Genomic DNA, 20,639 nt, shown 5'->3' with positions numbered 1-20,639 from the left:
CGGTCTTTAAAAAGGCTCTAGCTGCAACTTCAGGGCTCCACATACTTCTCAAAGCCTATCCTTGGAAGGGCCCGGGCTTTAAAGGCAGTTCTACCCGGCGTTACTCGCACACCGGGAACGCAAAACACGGGACCTCGCTCTCCTCAACAGCCCAGCGCTGCCAGTACCTTCGTGAAGAGACTTGCACCGTTACACGCTCCGCCCCCGCCCGGGCGAGGCCTTCACCGGAAGAGAGAGGGCGGGCCTTCCGCCGGGCGCGAGGGCGGCGATTAACCGCCGCAGGCTGGCGCTGCGCCTGGCACCGCCCGCGGGCTGAGGGGAGGCGGGAGCTGGGCCCCGCCCCGCCCCTCGCGCCCCGCCCCGCCCCGCCCGCCCGGCGCTGGCCTCCGCAGCCGGAGAAGGCCGGGACGATGCTGGAGACGCTGCGGGAGCGGCTGTTGAGCGTCCAGCAGGACCTCACCGCCGGGTGGGTAGCACTCCCGGCCCGCCCCGGTCCCGCGGGGCTTGGCGGGAGGCAGGGGAGAGGGACCCGCGCCCCGCAGCCGGGTGGGGAGGGGGAAGCAGGTGACCGGGGTGGGGGTGGGGGCGGGGACTGGCCCGGCGGGCGGGAGGGAGGAAGAGGAGGAGGCTGCGGAGGCGGGATCCCCGGCCGGGGCCCTTCCCTCTCGCCGCGGGTGCCCGGCGGTGGCCTCCTCGGTGCCGGGACGGGCTGGAAACGCGGCCCCTGGGTCTAATCCCGCCCCCCCCCCCCCCCCCACGCACCCCTTCCCGCCTCGGCTGAGCGGCTGACGGCGGGCTGGCGAGCCCGGGCGGCTGCGGGGCAGCCTGCAGCTGCAGTCAGGAGCCGAGGGGAAGAGGTGTCGTGGTGTTTGGGAGGCAGCTGCGGGCCGGGGAACGAAAGAGAGACTGCTGTTTAGAGAGACCGAGGGAGATGTGATGGGGTCAATTAACGCGCTTGAATTTTTTATGAAGTAGCTGACCTTCAGGGTTTTATAGATTAATGTAATTGCTTAAAGAGCATCGCTGTACTCTGTTCGGCGTGCGAGAAGCTTTTCTTTCCTTGGAAGATGAGTTACTGTCACTTGGGAAAGGAAGCACAGGATAAGCGGAAGGAGCAGCCTCTTGCTTACATTAAAAAATAGAATGATATTCTTCCTATATTGCCTTACAAGGTTTTTGTAGATAGGTGCTGTGTCAATGCTATTTTTAGTACAAGCAGGTGGTCCAAATGAGCAGTGCTGGAAGTCAGTGGATGGCCAGAGAACAAGGTCATGCCTGTGCTGCAAAACTGTTCGCTCATAATGAGCCACTGAAGAGTACCATGTTGTAATCAAATACTTTTTAAAACTGCCTGGTCTTTGGCCATGTTGAGGCACCCTTATAATACTGTGGTAAATATTTGTATATAGTGATGGATGTCTGTGTGTTTGAGAAACTTAAAATAAATAGTTTATAATTATTTCTTTGCACCAGTATATGATGGTCCAGAGAAATTTATAGAATAAGCTACCAATCAACCAGATATTGCTTATATGTTATCTGTCTCATCTTAACAAACAGTAATTGACTATTAAAATGTCTTAAGAACACAGACTAAGGCATTGCTTTATTGCTGTCTGTCTTTCTGTTTTGCTGTTATTTTTAGAACTTCTCACAGAGTTTGATGCCTCAGTACAGTGTAAGGTTCTTTTGAAAAAGGTGTCTTTCACATGATGAAAGAGGGCAACAGAAAGGTCATAACATGCTGGTTTCGATGGTCATTTAACTGTACCTCTGTGTATTGCTGCAGTGGAGTCAGTATATTTCCATATAGTCTCTAATTTGTCTTCTTCCTTGTATTGCAATGTTTTGTTCTGTTTTGAGAACAGTCTCTGATTTCATCATGTCCATCTCTGTGTTTTAGCAGCTATATTAATGTGCCCTTCTTGGAGTGTCCCTTTCATTTTTTTTTAATCTGGAATGTATTCTTTGTTGCCATTGGGAACCTGTATCTTTAAGCCATAGTAGCAGAGGCTGTGGAGAGCATCGAGTTTTTTTCTGTAGTGTCCCCATAGATTCAGGCCAGAACGCGACTTGTCCTGTTTTGACCCTTTTCCCTTCCTAGACAATGCAACCGCGATGCCATGGTGTTCTGGATTACCCCGTTCCCTACCCCATCAAAGTGGTAATAGAAGCCATTTTATGCTGTTAAGATCTCAGCTCAAAATGGTCAAAACCCAGGGAAAGTTTTTCTGGTGTCAAGAATGCTGGGCCAGTTGTGGCCAACTTGTTAACTACACATGAATGCTTGCAAAGTGGAACAGCTGGATTTCTTGAAACATTGAGGGAGAAGCATTTCCAGGGCTTCTAAGGAAAGAATATCCCTTCCAAAGGAATAAGGGAATGCTTATGTATGGCTGAAAAAGGTTAAATCTGGGATTGTGTGATCTACAGAAAGAGCAGTTTAGGGTTATTGTCCATTTCTGTGTAGAAAGAAATGAGCTCCTCTTTCCCCTGCTCCGCTGTGTCTCCTGTCTACTTCTGTGTATCTTGTGAGGATCTAGATTTTGACTCATTTTCCTGCAAGCAATCTTTTGCAGGAGGAGGGGGAAAAAGAAACAAGTGAGCTGTATTGTGCTCAGGCAGTAATTTGTGTACTCCTGCCAGCTTGAGTGATGTGGCTCAACTACCTCTACTTTGTACAGAGAACACTGCTGAAAGGACGCCAATATTGTGTAGTCTAGTGATAAATCCTTTTATTTCTGACTGTCTGGCAGATATTCTAGTAAGAGAACTGGTAGTTGTGACCTAGCGTTTACTTCAATCCCCTCTGTATGCAGAGGAGCGCTGCTGTTACAGGCTGGGCTGCGTACTGGGGAACATGATAGAGGAGAAGGACATTGCAGAGCTTTCTGCAACAGTGGTGTTCTTCCTCAGTGGGCTGTGGTGTTTGGTACTTGGCTTGACTATTATGAAGAGCTCTCTAGCAGGGAGTGGAGATCTGCCTTAGCATGTTGTCTTTTCTCAAATTGTCAACGATCTATTTTGCTGCACAGCTTTGAGGTTTCTTTGAGTTCCTGGAAATTGGTGGTGGCCAAGACTGGGGGAGTGATTTGTCTCACCATAGAAGCAGCCTGAATATGTCTATATTAGTGTGTTTCTCAGTCACTCAGGGTTATGTATCTGTGTCACATCGTTGATATCATTGGAGCTCATAGCTCATTTCTATCTTGCTCATGTCGTTCATTTCTTCCTAATCCTTGCTGTCCTGGACAGCTGGGACTCCAAAGGGCATAGAAGCTGAGGACATCCATCATCTTGGTGGTCAGAGAATAGCAGGAGGTTTTGGTTCTCATTCTGCCATGCTAACTTGACTAGCATATATGGGTTGACTGCAAAAGAGTAAAGTGTGGAAAAAAAGTTGTGTGGTGTATGTGGGGGTTGTTTGTTGTTGGTTGGAGTTTTGGGGGTTTTTAAATTTGTTTTGTTTTTTTAGGAGGAAGAAAAGTCAGTTTGAAATTGGCCATAGGTGAAACAAGCTTCAGATATGCTCAGAAGCAGCGCACTGTGGTGGTGCTGCTGGAGATTCTGATAGTTGGCAGAAGAAAAGTTGTGCTTGTGCTAGTTTTGTGTTGGCAGACTTATGGCAAGTGGGTACAAATGTTTCTGTGACTGTCATGCTTTTCCTTGGCACATATGCCTTCTTGTAAAGGTTGTTCTTCAGGATTGGATTGTTTGTTTCTGTGCAGATCTTTAATACCCGTCTGCTAAGGAAACAGTATCGAGAGCTGGTTGATGTGGATATATAGCTCCCATTAAACTTTCCATACTCAATTGCTTGATGCACTTGTAGAAGAATCTCATAATTTAGATGCAGTGTAGGTGGAAATGATTTCATATGACATTCTCCACCAAACTAAGTGAAATTTGATTTATTTGTGAAATAAGCTGAAACAAAATTAATAGACTGGAATTAACACATTATGTGTTCAAACAAGTTCTCTGGTTTTGGTGTTGGAAATGTCTGATGGTTTTGTGTTTTCATTTATAGGTTGAAGACTTTGGGCGACAAATCAAGAGAAGCAAAAAAAAGCAGGCAGAGGTACTTCTGAAGACCTTAATATATAGCATTGATCTAGAATGTTTTTGTTAATGAAAAATTTGAAAGTGGCTCATATAAATGAGCCAGTTACTAAAACATTTGCCTATAATTTTACAGAATATTATTTTGATAACAGAAAAGCTTAACTCTAATATTGAGGAAATACTTTGTTTAGTAGAACCTTAATTGATAGGCCTAAATAATCTCAGATGGCCATCAGTCAATTTATAAATCACTACTTAAATTATGTAGATATTCAGTGTTATTGGAGTTCTTTATGAAAGATTCAGGTTGCAGCATGCTGAAATGTGGTTGTTTACAATCTCTGTGAATCTCAGGTACTAAAATTGTAATTCAGTTTTGTTTAGTGCAAGAACAGAAATATGAGACTTTTTATTGTGGAAAATATATGTATAATGGAGTACTTCAGCTATGTGTTTTCATCTCTGTTGCAAGAAGATTTAAGAATTGTGGTGGGTTTTTTATCCTCTCCATTTTAGTATATTGTTCACTCTTTCAACCTGTGTAAACTGTAGGGAAAGACTACTTAATGTCTGTAAATTACATCTGTGAATGTTGCTTCTTCAATTAAGCTCATACATGCTTTAGTATAAAGCATGTTCTTACTTAAACACAACGCATAGACACAAATTAGTGAATCTGAACAAAAAATAAGGCACCTGAAATAAACTCTATTAAGTTCTGAAGCTTGATGTTTTGGATATAAAGGCTTTTTTTAACAGAAGACTGGTTGCATTGACAAGACACAGAAACTAAACTAAGAATGGGTGAAAGTTTGAATAAAGCTATTTTAGGCAACTGCCTTCTTTGTATGTTTCCAGTCCATAATATTTTGGTTCATCTGGTGTAATGTAAATATCCATCACTTTTTGAGAAAAGCACTGGGTGAACCAATTGGATCGTCACAAATAGGGGAATGCCAGGGTGACTTCTGCTGTGCTGATAAGGTTCTGGGACAAATATAGCTTAGTGATTTTAAGGATGGCTGAGAGCTTGTGGGTCAGGATTGGAGGAGAGGCCAGTAAGGGTGATGTTGCAATAGGAGTTTGTTACTGACCATCTGATCAGGGAGTGATGTCTTCTCTAAACAACTTGAGGAATTCTCGGTATCATTAAACCCCCATTCTTGTGGGGGCCTTCAACTTCCTTGACATCTGCTGAAAGGACAGCACAACAGGATGCAGTCAAGAAGAGTTCTGGAGGGTGTCAGGGATAACTTCTTCATACTCTCTTCATAACTTTTTTGGCATGTAGGAATAGCCTTACGAAAGTCAGAGCTCACCTAGAAATGACATTTTCAAGAGATGTCAAGGATGAGGAAGAAGAGCTTCTGCCCTGCATTGGTAATAAAAGGCTGAACAAAGAAAATGTGGGATTGTTGATGAATGGGGTGGATGATTCAGTGACAGCAAATGTAGATGTTGTTGAGGTACTCAATGCCTTTGTTGCTTCAGTCCTTGCAAACAAGGTCTCCCAGTCTTCTGTGCTTAGTGAAAGGAAGAGACTAACCAGTAGTGGAAGAAGATCAATTTGGGGAACTCAACCCATAAAAGCCCATAGGACCATATGGACCAAGAGGTACTTCATGAAATTCAAGAGATACAAATCCAAAGTCTTTCCCTGGGAAGAAATTATCCCCTGCAACAATACAGACTGGGGCTGACTGACTAGCCGGGAAGCAACTTCGCTGAAAAGACCCTGGGGGTCTTGGGAGACAGCAAACTGAGTATGAGCCAGCAACATGCCTGGCAGCAAGGAAAGCCAACAGCTTCCTCGGCTGTATGAACAGGACCACGGGCAGTGGGATTGAGGGAGGTGATTATCGCCTGCACTCAGCACTCCTTAGACCACATCTAGCTACTGTTTTGGGCCCCCGATGTAAGAAAGACATTGATAACCTGGAGTAAGTTTAGTGGAGGGCCACCAAGATGGTTGGGGTTGAAACTCTCCATATATGAGGAGAGGCTGACACCAGGGCTTGTTTAGCCTGGAGAATAGATGGTCTTGGGGAGACCTAACAGCAGCCCATCATTACCTGTGAGGAGGTTATCAAGGAGATGGAGCCAGACTCTTGACACTGATACATTGTGGGAACATGAAAGGTGATAGGCATAAGTTGAAACAAGAGATGTTCAGACAGGAAAAGGCTGTAAGGAAAAGCTTTTTCTTCATGAGGACAACCAAGCAGTGGAACAGGTTGCTCACAGAGCCTGTGAAGTTTCTGTTCTCTGAGGTTTTCGAGTTGCAACTGGACAGAGCCCTGAGCAAGCTGGTCTGATCCCATAGCTGGTCCTGCTTTGAACAGGAGGTTGCACGAGAGACTGCCTGAGGTACATTCCCACCTTAGTGATTCTATCACTTTTCCCTTGGTTTAAGGGGAAAAAAGGTTTCATTTATGGTATTTATTTTTTTCCACTCAAATTGTTTGGATGACAGTGCAAAACAGTCTATTCTGGTAGTCTTCCAAGAGATGAATCTTGGATGACATCAAGATCTTCACATAATACATCCTTAAAAGTGCTGCATTGTTAATTTTCTTTAACTTATGATAAGTTGCCTTTATATTTCAAGCTGTTATTAATAAAAATGTATGCATCCAATGGGAGATCATTAGAGCAGTAAACTGGCAAAGGTTCTTTAGCTTAGTATTTATTTTTAATGTAGACTACATTAAGTGCAATATATTTATTGAGGGACATAAAGGGCTTGTGTAGTAGTCTTATTTTCAGAATGTTTATGTCCACTGTTTTAAGTTAAAACAGTGTTCATCCTGCATGTTTGTTAACTGTGCTAAGAAATTACCTCATAAAGTTTGTTTTTAATGGACATAGTCAAAAAAGAGGTAAGAATGGGCTACCATAAAATAACAAGGGGAAAAAAACCAACCCTAGCTTTGGAATATTCTTATAAGGTACACTGTGTAACACATTTTAAACCAGAATTGACAAAATGTTTGTGAAAGTGAACAGTAGGGAATGTTTCTCTGCTCAAGGTATCTGTCAAACACAGATGTGGGTGCACATATATTTTATAACAGCCTTCTATTCATTAACAACATTTGTATATTTACAATTTGTTTTATAGAACTGTTCAGTGTTTGCCAGAGTTTTCTGCTGGACTGGAATTACTGAGCAGGTATGACCTTTGATTTCTTTGTTAGTGTCTGCTTCCTATAATTTCAGAAATAACTTTATTAGGCTAAGAAAAAGAGAAGAAAATGAAGGTGTTACTAATAGGGTTATTTGGATGTTCTGCAGTGAGTAGAGTGGGGGTGGTTACCAAATGATAAATATGTTTAAAGCTTGCCCAATGCTTAAGTGCTGTCATGTTAATGAAACGGAAGTTCTGAAGGAAAAGCAACATTTGAAAGATGACTTTAGTTCAGGGTCTATTGCACAGGGATGAAGGAGACCAGCACTGAGGCCCAGCCTGTGGTTTTAATTTGACATTTTATAACTTTTACATATTTGATATGGTTTCATTCAGTTATAATAGAGACAGTATGCCTGTCATTGCCATGAAAAGAAAGTGTATTCCCTGTGTATTTAATGACATTTTTTCTGAGTAACAGAAACTATCTGCATTATAAATTTCCTTTGTATTTTTATCTTTTTTTTAAAAAAAACAAACCTATCCTCTTTTTTGGGGGGTGGGGTGTGATTACAATCTTGTTATTTTTTTTCGTTTTCTTAATGAAATTGGGTTCCAAGTAGTGCTTAAGGCTTTTATGTGTAGTCTTATAAATATTGCTGGGTCCGTTTAGCTCTTAATGTAAGCTAGCAGTTTAAAAAACATTAATCACTTTTTCTTTGAACGAAATTATTTCTTAGTGTATATTTCTTTCTGGTATTTACTGTTCTACCAAGACAACTTCACAGCTTTTTAAACTGTTATTTCTGGTAGTCCCTGTAAATATAAGCACAGTGGCATCCATTAAATCCTCTTCTTTTGTAAGGGGAACACAGTAGAATAGTAATTTATCTGTCTTCTCTTCAGGTATGAAGATGCTTGGGCTGCCCTTCACAAAGGAGCCAAAGATTGTGCAAAAGCTGGAGAGGTAAGAAAAGATAACAATGCCACACTTGAAATATTTTAGAATGTGTAAATACTTTTAAAATAAAATTTTTAGTACCAGTGTACTGGGTTGACCCTGGCCACTAGGTAAGCACTGACACAGCCTTGTTCAGTGCCCCACAGGTGGGACATAAGAGAGAACAGGAAGAACAAAAATGAGAAAACTCACGGTTCAAGATAAAAACAGTTTAATAATTGAAGGACAGAGGAAAAACAAGTGGTGCAAAAGCAGTCACTCACAACCTCCCACAAGCAGACCAATGCCCAGCCAGTCTCAGACCAATGGTTACCATGGAAGACCAAACCCTTAGTTTTTATTGTTGAACATGATGTTATTTGGTATGAAATATCCCTTTGGCCAATGGTCAGCTGTTCTGGCTGTGTCGCCTCCCAGCTTCTTGCCCACTACCAGCCTACTCACTGCAGGGGGATTAGGGAAGAGAGAAAGCTTTGACACTGTTCCAAGTGTTGTTCAGCAATATCTAAAACATTGATGTGTTATCAACACAATGTTTTGGTCAGAAATCCCAAGACACAGCACCATATGGGCTGCTGTGAAGAAAGTTAACTCTATCCCAGCTTGATCCAGTACAACCAGTATAATGAAAAAATAATGCTCCATATTGCTACTTAGGAAAAATACCAAGCTGCATTGTTTTTTACTGTGGTTTTAAGATAGTGTTTAACAGGCAGCTGATGGAATGGATCAGAATATTCAGTTCCTCTTGTTTCTCACAGCTCTTCCAGATTTGATGGTGCTCAGCCTACAATTAATATTCTTGAAGTATTAAATATAAATATTGTAAAAATATAAATTCTCTGTGATCGTGTTTCTTACAAGGTAACATCTAAGAAGAATTATCTGAAGTTCATTCTCCTGTTTACTTCCTGATATTTCAATGGTAGTATTAGGTTAACGGTTGGACTTGATGATCTTAAAGGTCTTTTCCAACCTAAATGATTCTATGATTCTGTAATTACTATAACAAACATCAAGTGTGAGAATTTCCTAATGCTTTTAAAGTGCTTTTCAACTGATAACATTGACACCCAGAATTTCTTGTCTTCTGTCGTTTGTTCAGAGAGTTGCAATCACTACTTGCACTTAAGCAAAAAATAGTAATTATATCAGCTTACTGTTTTCCTGTGGGATATGTTAGGTTAGAGAAGGATATAGAGAAGTACGACTTTGTCAGTGTGTGACAAAAAGGTGATGGTAAAAATAAGGCATATCCAGAAGTTCAGGTGGTTAGTTTTTGCACTCTTCTGCCGTTTTCTGAAAGATTTTAAGTTAACCGGGAATATTGTTTTGAGACTGCTTAAGACAACTTAATGTGGCCTATAAATGGCAATGTAAACAGTAAATAATAATGTAAACAATAATGTACCATGAACATTATTTAATGTGATGTAATGTAAACAATTGCAGAAATGATATTGCGTGTTACTGCTCTAGCTTTTTAAAAGCACTGGGGGGGCTGGGAAAGTGTAGAATATATTTGGGGTTAAGGTGTGTTGGTGGTTAGTATCAGGGTAGGGCTGTTGCCTGACACTGTTTGCTGCCCTCTCCTAGTGGACAGGAAATGGCAAGATTTGACTTGTCTGGCTGAAAAGATTGAGGAAGTGTCTGTGCTTTCTCCTAATTTTGTTCAGTTTTCCTGTCCTGGAAGTAAAGTGGCAAGTTGTGTGGTTTATTTCTGGAATGAAGGGAAAGAAAACTTCCAGTAAGTGCTACCAATGCATTGCTCTGCTGTTTTGGAGGTCCACACCAGTCTTTCCATTTCAAACTCTGTTTAAGGGGCAGACAGTGTAAGCTGGGTGGCCACGATGCAGAGCAGGATTGAGCTGTGGGGTTCTCTGTCCTGGCTGAAACCTTCATTTTGGCCGGCTGCATCTTCCCTGACTCTTCTGGTTTCCTTAGGAGTCTTCTCTGTATCTTTTTCTAATGGATAAAAAACTCACTGCTTAATGTATTTTGAAGAGGTGTGTTTAGGGTAAGAAAGATACTATCTTATGTTCTTCTTTCTCTTGCCTAATAGTATGGCCCACCTTTTCCACATGTTCCAGTGAAAACCTTCAGTTATTAGAGATGAAGTTCTCTCTGCCAGCTTTGTGTGTTTTACTGCTAATGGTGATTTTTAATAGAAGATCTCTTAAATTACTTGCTTACAATTTTGTAATACTTGCAATAGTTTGCTTTCAAAATTGCAGTTCTGAAAACAATGTGAGGTTTCATATATATAAAAACCAGTGTAACTTTAATCTCACATGTTATGGCTGCTTGGGAAAATTAGAATGAAAAGCTTCCAAAAAGACTTTGAACTTTTCCATGAAATTCAGATGTTTACTTTTGGGAGAATCCAAAATATGTATTGCTTGTGGGTTTTTTGTTTGTTTCTTTTTTATAAAAGGAGAAAATACAGCGTTTGATAAAATAAGAATTGTTTAAGCACACAAGATTGACTGTACTGTATCAGACATAAAGTTCCACTTGTCCGATATCCTATTTCTGGTACTGGCCAGTAGCAGATAAATAAGACAGCAAGACTACTTTATAAATGTTGAATAGAAAAAGGAACATGAAAATTTCAAGCTTTAATTGCTGCCTACAGTCTTGCCATGTTAAATTATAGATGCTAACTACCACTTCCATCTACAAAATTGTCCTAAAAATATTGCTTTTAGATGATTGTAATTTTAGCTGTATTTAATTCTCTCTGGGCTGAAGTGTTTTTCTGGTGTTTGCCCCCATCTCATGATAGGGTTATGTGTGGGTGGGGTTTTTTTTGTTTGTTTGGGTTTTTTTCTTCACTGTTTAATGGATATAAATCCCATATCTCATTCTCAAAAGTAGATTTGGCTTTATTTAAATAAGGATGTTGGTCTTCTGAAATGTTTCAGTACTCACTGGGCTTTGGAATAAGTATTCAAACCTTATCTGGTAAAACAGGATGGCTTTTTGACAGGGATAGTTAGTTGGAGGAATTTGGCAATGGGAGAAGTTGCCATTCTTCTAAAAGAATTTGTCTGAAGTGGGTAGAATTGTAAACCTTTGAGAACTTCCTTTGATCGTTGCTGAGAACTTTTCAGTTTCTGCAACTAAATTCTACAAAAAATGAAGAATTAGGGATGCAGATACAGCCATGGGCTGCAGTTGTGTGCCAAAGGAAGAATGGGTAATGGAACTAAGAGCAGGGAAACTATGATTGAATCATCTCAAGTATCATATATAAGGAAAACATTTGTTACCTAAGATCTCTTGATCTTGCTGTTTTTCATAGAATCTGACTTATATAAATAAAACTTTTAAGCAGTTATCCTCTTCTCATTATACTATTGTATAATAGAAGTTAGGAAGAATCAAACAACAAAAATTGACCTGATATAGAAGTGTGTTCATAAAGACTTGCAACTACTGCAGTTAAGTTTATCACAAGAGCAGCAGAGCAGGACTGTTATAAAGGCAAATTTTAAAAATGTCATTCCTTTTATTTAATTTTCTAGAGTATTTTGAATGTGCAGAATTTTCAGTTTTGTTGTTAAGATTAAATCGGTATGACTAGCGACATTAAACTAAGTTATTGATCTAAATAAGTCTTACATTGCACCACTGCAATGTTGTTATTGTGTAGCAGTACAATGCTGCAGTCAAAATTCCAGATGCATGTTATTTACAGCTAATAAAATGTATAAAATATTTCCTGCATTGATGAGTATATTGAGAAATAACTTTTTATCTTATTTTGATCAATGCATTGGGATACAAATATTTCATACTACAGGGGCTTGCTTAAGCATGTTGTATATTTACTTGAGAAGTACACAAGTGGCAGTGCTATAGGGCTGCTGTGCTGACCTTATGCTTGCAGATGCGTGAATTCTAAAATTAGTCAAGATGCTCACAAATAGATACATAAATTTGCAAGTAAAGTAAAGAACCTGTTTGTTTCAGCTGGTGGATAGTGAAGTTGTGATGCTTTCTGCACATTGGGAGAAGAAAAGGAACAGTCTGGTGGAACTACAGGATCAGCTGCAACAAATACCTGGGTTTTTAGCAGATCTGGAATGCCTCACAGCAAGCTTAGGTAAGGTTTTAGAGACATAACAAGCATTCAAGTCAGTACAGAGGATTAGACTGAAGTTCAGCTGTTGTGAACTTTGCAATTATAAAATTTAATTTTGCTTCCCAAACACATCCTTTCTATTATAAAAGTAGTTCTTAAGCAAACTGGTTTTGTAAAAGAGCAAAATTAGTAGCGGTTGCTCTCCCAGCAGCTAAAATATTGTATGTGTCATTATTTGGGAAAAAAAATTGTGTGACCCCTGCATATCTTGGTGTGAACAGTTGAAAACTATTATTCTTGAAGTCTTTTTAAATTCGTAAGGATTTGTAAGTAGTGTGGTAGTGTGAACACTCATATGTAGTTGCTTCTCTTTGATTGAGTCTATATCATTTTATATAAAAATTTGTTTTAAATCATCACTTGGTTTGGGGAGGGCAAGATATTTACCTGGCTTGGGGCACTTTCAAGGCAGAAACTTTTTGTTGAGAGTTGGTTGGTTCCAAAGCTGGTTACCATAGTTTAAGTTAGCATACAAGGTTAAGTTATTCTGAAGTGATACCCAGCTGGGTGAAACTAGCAATGCTACATATTAAGGTTACCAAATACCTCATGTTTGTTAGATGGGTTCCAGTTTTTATAACTTTACCAAATGTTAACCTGTTGGTTTAATTTAAAAGATGAAAAGATGAATTCTTTAGTGGACTACTTCTGGAAACCTCTCGTACAAAATAGTTGATCCACTGTTGAAAATGAAATTAGGAAGAAATGATCTGGCCTCTTAGTCTCTGAAAAACTCTAGTGTTACTGAGCCTTGAAACAGGGACGCAGTGTTTGACAAGTAGCAAGCCTTTCTGTCAACAGTAGGCCTCTTGCTGCCTCCATGAAAATCTGCTCAAGTTGGATCAAATTAAAGTTTTGAAAAACTGCTGTCTGTGCTTGGATTTTAGGAGCTAAGTTTCCCAGGAACTCTGCCGGCACTATTCTTATACCAGCTGGGAAGTATGCAGAAATTCTTCATGTAATTGCAGCTCTTGTTTTTTGTGAGGTGGGCTGGATTTGTGTGCTGGCATCTGATGTGAAAGGAAGGAGGGTTCTTTTCTGTGTTCAAAGGCTAATTTCTCATTCTTCTACGGTCAGTGGATATGCACAAATCGGCTTTTGTTCCTAGGTAGGCTGGTAATAACTTTGCTATTTCTTTCTGAACCAAAGAATATATTTCATTTTTTATTACGTTTTTCTTATACCACTTTATTTAGTAAGTCTTTATCATGTGTGGTAACCATTTAATGTTGGCTTTTTGAAAAGCTCAATTATTTTCTAAGGAAATACCAATTCAGATGATGATTTATGTAAATACTGATTTTCATATCATCATGCACAAAAGGATGCAGTCCACTGGTAGACTGAAGATAAACAAAATAATAAAAACCTAATGGAATTGTCTTTATAATTCATAACTGCAAATGCTATAAATCCTGATGAGTTTGGGTTACCTTCCCATTCCTAACCTTATAGTTTTATGAACCAGAATTAATCTCACCCTGATTGTAGAATTACTTGGAGAAGGCTCAGTGGCTCTGGAATATTTTTGGTACTGCACAAGTGGGATTTAAGGAAGCATTAACCAGTCTGCTTGCAGAAGCTAATTAATTTTGAAGTCTACTGCTAAGGTTGTGAGATTTGAACCAAATCTTCTAGTCTCACCTTGTGTCAGATTTCAAGTAATTTCCCTAGAGGCTTTTATTAGTTCCTCCTAATCATTGTGAGTTTTTTGGAATTGTTTTTTTCTGATAAGTTTTATAGAGTCTATTTGAAGAGAAAGGTGTATGTGTATATATACACATATACACACACACCCCAAATTCAGCATCTACACTTTTCAAAGTGATTTACCAGAAATTTGCTGTGATATTCTGCTCACTCTTTTTAGTTTTTATAACTCTGAACTATCTGCTTTTTATAGATGTGAACTGTATTTGCCTTTCCAAGAAATGACTAATACTGTGGCCATCAATTTTAAACATGAATGAAACATTCTGTAAAAAAATACGTGAATATAGAATTCTAAACTGCTGTGTCCTGGGTTGTGCATCCAAGATGTAATTTGGCTAATCATCATTTCAGAAAAGTAATAGTTCTGTATTGTGACCTGATACACTTCTAATAAATCTATTAATGCTTTCATTTTGAAAGTAGATAGGAAACCCTGCCTACTTTTGATAAAAGAGATTTCAGACAATGGAAATGAGCCATTTCCGTGACCTACTTAAAATTGGTATGAGTCGCGTATGGATTCTTCAGCTTTTTCTGTGTATTAGAAGACACATTTTCATTAGCACTTTTATAAAGTCCTTTAACTTAGGTACTCACATTATCAGTCATCCCTCACTTCAAGTAAAAAGCCTGTGTCTTCATTTGATAAATTTACTGCATTATGCAACGTCTTGTAGCTACTGTTGAAAACTTTGAAGAAAAAAGGACAGTTATTGCCCTTTCAAAGTCCAGAATTTGAATAATCACTTAAGCCAATTTTTATTTGAGATGTTGTAGGAAATACTGCTTGCCGGTATCTGACATACTTAATATGAAATACGCTTCATGTTTGAGCAGGGGCATTTTGCTCAAATATCAGTTTTGATTCCAGCAAATCAAGCCACACAAACCTTGATCCAAATCCAATCCCCCCCTCTTTTTTAAAAAAAAAAAAATCAAATGGTATTGGTTTCAGACAGGCTGGTCATGAACATAGGTGACAGATCCAATGTAGGGTGAAAATATTTAGATTGGTGAGACTGGAAGGAAAATAAGTCTGGGATTCACAGAGATAAAAGCCATTGCTTCCTACCTTTTAATAAGTATTTTTTTCTGAAGTATGGGTTAGATGGATGTGAAAATTCATTAGGGAAACAGAAACTTTTCTCACAGCTTAGGGGAGGTAATCCCTGTTTATATCTTGAGCACAAGGTCATGCTTTATTTTCAGATTGTGTATCAAGTATGAAAGTTGCCATTGTCTAGCTTTGCGAAATTCAATCCAATTTGTTCAGAATTTGCATTAAAAAAATAATGGCCACATTCCCTTTGTTTACGAAGTGGGATTCAAGACTTCTTAATGGCTTCTTTGGATATTAAGGAAATGTACTAAAACTTGTGAAATATAAGGTCACAGTGATTATAATATCTTTTTCATTAAATACCAGATTTTCATTTTGGTAACATTTGAACTGCTTTAAGAAATTAATACCCCATATTTTGGGTACTTGTTTTGCAGCAAAAAAGTGTGTTTTAATGAAACATACTTTTTTTTTTTAATTTCTTGATAAAAATGCCGAAGATTTTTTCCAGTTTGAATAATGCAGTATACTTCCAGCAACATCTTGTATTCTGAGATTATAGAAATTAACTTTTGTTCATTTCATCAGTTTGTAGATAGCCTCTGAAGCAGTACTTTTAGGAGGAAAAAGTGTAGTGAGTGATAGCCCGTAGACTTCTCTCTTTGGGGAAGACATGAGTGTCTTTGGGGAAGAGAAGTCATTAGTTTACTATTATCTATTTATTAATTGTCACTTATGTCAGGATTTAGATATTAGCAGGTATTGGTCAAGTAGAAGTGAATTTAAGACCAGACAATATATTAATCAAGATTTTTCACAGAGTTGTCATTTAAACTGGACTTCTGAATGGTGTTTGTTTACTTAAATAACAGTTTCTTTTTCATTAGCATCTAGCAGTTGGATAAATGTTTTGTGATGCAGAAATCTAGAACAAACATTCCATTAGAAGACTAGTTTTTAGTGGTTTCTTTTTGATTTTAAAATTATTTTTCAAGTTAGGAGCTGTAAAAACTTGTACTGTAAATGAATAGTGATTTGTGGTTGGGAAAATGTTTAAAGAAAATAGTATTTTATTATTAATTAAAACAATTTTTCTAACCAGTTGACAATTGTTTAAAAACTGCTATTACTTTTCTTGCTTTTGTGAGTTTCATTGTCCGAGATGAAACGGCATTTATCTTTTATGGAGAAAATCAGGGAAAATACTGCGGAGATGTATGTAAAACCAGGGAATTTGAATAATATGGTGTAATGATAACCTATGTTCAACAGGGAGTTTTTCATAGGCTACAGGGCACAATGCTTCAGCAGAGAGGGTTGTTGTATAAGGTGAAGATAATATATGTATAAAAGGCATATAGTTTGCTGTTGTAAACTTGGAAATGCCTGTGGCTTGAATACAGAAGGAAAAAATATCCTAGTATACTTGCTATGTAGTTTCAGCAAAGAAGCTGTTTTAGTTTCATGTAAATGGTGTGATACTAGTTGGGTTTAAGATCTTTTCTTCAAAAACAAATCAAAATTGAGGGCTAGTAGAACTGTAATTATGTAAAGAATTTTTTTCTTCCTATATATATATATGTCTTTCACTGCTCATTTTAAGCTTCTAGTAATCTGTGTCCCTGTCTGACCTAGAGGTAGAGATAATTTCTTTGATGTAATTGTTTCCATCCTTTCTGTTTTCTGCCTTTTTGCCTTTCAGTCAGAAAATGAATGAACTTTGTAAAAATGTCTTTAACACTCCTTGATGGTTTCCGTTGTCTTGGTGGCTGGGACAGTGCAGGAGAGCTACACTTAAGGTTACTGTAGGAATAATTGAAAACTGTAATATTTCCTGATATACAGCTGTGATTTAGCTTTTCTAACAGTTTTTGTACTACTGCAGAACTACAGGTAACATAGGTTTAAGTTAAAAAAAATGTATATGGTAAATTTAAATTAGCTAAACTTTAGAAAGAAAGCATTTTCAGATACAAAATTGTTTTTTGTTGCTGTTGAGGTCTAGATAAATACTTTAATACCCGAGTAGCTGGTAAACTAAGAAAAGCAGCATACGCCGATAGAAGATCATTCAATCTAATGTCATCTGATCAAACTTTAACATACTTCAAAAACATTAAAACTAAGAATTAAAACTTGTAATAGTGTTGTTATACCTGTGATAGTGTAAGAAATACAGGCCAAACTAACATAATTGGAATGATGTGACCTAAAGAACAAGTTATTTTTTCAGCTATCTAATAAAAAACATTATTTCTACCAAGTGTGGCATATTACTATACAGGAAAATTCTTAATCTAAAGGTACAATGGATTTTTTTTCCAGCCTCCTTAAAAAGATGAAAAGGAGAGGGTATTTTTGTCCTTTATAGCAGTGCTGTTTCAGAGAGAGATGGTGATTGTTGCCTGACCACTTGGTTGTGGGATTTCTTGAAGAGCTGGAAAAGAAGTAGTAGTTGTGCAGGTATTCTTTAGACATTAGCTGGCTTTCTGGGGCAGATTCATTCTAGGTGCCACTTTGAACCATAAACTGGAAATTAAGAATTTCTAGATTTTGTATTTTTGCTACATAACTTTTTAAAAGTATGAGCTTATTTATCTGTGAATATAGATGAGAGCTGATAAAAGCATTATGGCTAAGGTTTCAAATTGATTAAGTATGTAGCTTTGTTTAGAACTTCTTCTGATGCGCATGCATACGTTCTTATTTGGGTAGGAGAGACGTTAATTCACAACCGTAGTTGGTGCTATGTCTTTGTGATGGAGCTAGTCTTCAACTTTTTTTATGAAAAGCAATGAAGTTTTCTTTCACTTCAGAAAGAAAAATTCTGAAACCTATGTTGCAGTAAAGCAGGGTTATTGTCTTCTGGAGAGACACTTAGTGTTCATTCCTCTTCTTCAGGAGCCCAGTGTTTTATGCAGTTCCCACTAGAGGCTGCTCAAATGCTAGTGCTAGGAATCAGTTGCCCTCTAGAATTCCCTTTTCTTCATCCTCTTTATTTTCCTGTTCTTTGTTGTTGTCTTTTTAATATTATTTCGATAGGAAGTACAGCAAAGCAGGTGCTGGTTTTTTTAAGTGCAAAAACCAGTGGTTGGTGGGTACCTTACTGAATTTTCTTGAGCCCTGCTGTGTTTGTGAATTTTGCAAATTAATAAGTGAGCAATCATTCTGAAAAGCAAGTTAGCATAATACAGGCATTTGATTTTAATGCACTCAGAAAAGTCCATTTCTTAAACAAAAAGGGACCACCAGTCATAATTCTAGTCATGATATTGCCCTTTGAATACCTCTGGATTTTATGAGAGGAAGTTGAATATGTGGTAAACAAGGCATGTTCCACATCACAATCTTTAGAACTGAAAACATTTTTTTTTTTCCCTCAAACTTGTTTCCACATTGTCAACTGCCTTCCCTGCCCCACCCACCCCGCAATGATCTGTAGACAGATAAATAATTTAAGGAAATCATTGCTGATTATATGATTTACGTTTCCCTTTCTGACTGTTGTGGAGCAGTACCTTATTTGTTAGGGAGTAAAAAATCTTATGAAGTAATTGGAGCTAAACATATGAACATGCATGCTATTAAATTTGTTTGCAAGGTCTTAACTTTTGCTGTTCTAGGGCGACCACTAGGATAGCAATTTCTAATTGAGTAATGGCTAAGAAAGCTGAAATTTTGTGTGTGTGTGTATATATATATATAGCTCCAAGCAGAACGGCCAAATCAGAATTGAAGGTTTGACTGGTGTCTTCAGCTTGCTGTTTCCTTCTTTTGAGCATCCGAAACACAGTAAATTCAAATCACATTTTTCTACCTTGAACTTAATAGTTATTGTCTTGCTTTATGAAGATTGTTTCTGTCCATTACAGGCAAAGGTAAAACACAGCCATTTGCCAAAACTCAAGAGTTGCTTTAGGTTTTCTGTTATTTCATTCCATTGTCTGTGTAGTTTTCATCAACGAGCACGTTCATACACTGCAACAAATTAGTGTATCTGTCTCTGAACTGCAAATTCCCTTCTAGTCTTTGGTTGGTATTTTGTTTGTAAAAATGTGATTTATCCTTCCTCCGGCGATTTACCTTCCCTTTGGCATAGGAGAAGTCCTGGCAAAAGGGTGAATAATAGTTCTGTATTCACACAGCTCTATCCCAGAGTGACTAGGTGGTTAGAGTTTGGGAAAATAGTTTTTCCACTTTGGGATCCTGAGGAGGGACATGGATTTCAGCATTAATCACCTGCAGGAAGAGTGATCCTTTGATACAAAATTCACATGGGATAATTCAGGTCAGAAGGGACCTCAGGAGTTCTGTAGTCCAAATTTCTGCTCAAAACAGAGTGAGCGATGAGATAAGATCAGGTTTCTCAGGGCTTTTCACAGGCATGATCTCTTTTAACTTGAGACTCTGAACAATTATGATTAAAGAGGAAATTAGGAGGTTTTGCATGTTTTTAAGTGCATGAGTATATAAAATAGCTAATGGTATATTTTTATGTATGAGAAGTCAATTTGACAAATTAACATGTAGAGCTTAAAAGGGTTATGTAACAAATTTGCCTATTGGTAAAGGGTCTGTCTTCAGAGTAAACTTTCAAAGTCTGTATTCTTTTATGTTGTCATGAGGTCATGTAAAAGTTAAAATTCTCCTGGTATGCTTTACTTTTGCTTCATTTGAATAATTTAAGATTAGTACTGGTTTTGGTCAGCACAGCTTTATTCCTCAGATGGGTACCAGGTAGGATGGGGTAAACTGACAGCGTGCCCAAGAAACAAAATTAAATTATGGGTTCTGGGTGTGTCTTTTCCTGAAGTATAGATCACAAGCCTGTGAGACCAGGATGCTGGGGCAAATACAGTGGTTTAGCATCTTACTGAAAGGAACTTCAGATACATCTCCCTTAACGTGGCTCTGCTGTCACTCTTTACTATGTGATATGGACTGAAATTTGTTTATCTTTCTGAGCCATTTATATATGTGTAATTATTGCCATGTTAATTATGTACCTTTATGAATTCCTGTTTCTGTTCAGGTGAGTTGTCCATCTATTGATACAATTTGGTATTCATATAAGTATTTCTTATAGCTCAGCTAGAGGCAAACTTTGAGGAAATGGAGAATCATCTATTGTGTCTTGAGGACCTATGTGAACAGTGTGAGTTGGAAAGATACAAATGTATGCAGACGTTACAGCTGGAAAACTACAAGAAAACAAAAAGGTAAATAAGAAAATTGCTATAAATATAAATTAGCGTAAAATATAAATGTTTTGTGATTATTTCTTTTTCTGGTAGATAATATAATCTCTTTACTTTCATCTTTTAGAGAAACAGTAATCTTTGACAGGAAGTTGCAAATTTGTAATAGATTCACTGAATGTCAGTCTAACTCTTGGTGATGAACAAAGAGTGTGTGTGGAAAATTATCACTACATTGTTGTTAAGATGAAGTTGTGCTTATTATTCTCTACAAACAATTGGAGTAGGGACTATTGTTAATAAACACTGATTAATTGTTGTTTCTTTTAATCCCTTGCCCTGTTTTTTAATTTCTTTTCTTCCATGTA

General features: G+C 38.1%; 1 protein-coding gene across 2 annotated transcripts in view; it reads left to right on the top strand.

Annotated features, from left to right (window-relative positions):
- The first annotated feature begins 399 nt into the window (after nucleotides 1-399).
- The window catches only part of DTNBP1 (dystrobrevin binding protein 1), a 71,374-nt gene continuing 51,134 nt past the window's right edge, over nucleotides 400-20,639 (top strand). The window contains exons 1-6 of one of the 2 annotated variants that reach the window (XM_075705530.1): nucleotides 400-466; nucleotides 4,031-4,081; nucleotides 7,187-7,237; nucleotides 8,099-8,159; nucleotides 12,129-12,261; nucleotides 20,160-20,292. In XM_075705530.1, coding sequence (XP_075561645.1) covers nucleotides 411-466; nucleotides 4,031-4,081; nucleotides 7,187-7,237; nucleotides 8,099-8,159; nucleotides 12,129-12,261; nucleotides 20,160-20,292 — 485 coding nt within the window. In that variant the 5' untranslated portion in view covers nucleotides 400-410. The remainder of the gene's footprint in view (nucleotides 467-4,030; nucleotides 4,082-7,186; nucleotides 7,238-8,098; nucleotides 8,160-12,128; nucleotides 12,262-20,159; nucleotides 20,293-20,639) is intronic. The other variant, XM_075705531.1, reaches the window with a different exon arrangement.

Source organism: Pelecanus crispus, chromosome 2, assembly GCF_030463565.1.
Source record: "Pelecanus crispus isolate bPelCri1 chromosome 2, bPelCri1.pri, whole genome shotgun sequence".
Taxonomy (NCBI): domain Eukaryota; kingdom Metazoa; phylum Chordata; class Aves; order Pelecaniformes; family Pelecanidae; genus Pelecanus; species Pelecanus crispus.
The sequence above is the reverse complement of the archived record's forward strand: the minus strand, read 5'-3'. Positions and strand labels throughout refer to the sequence as shown.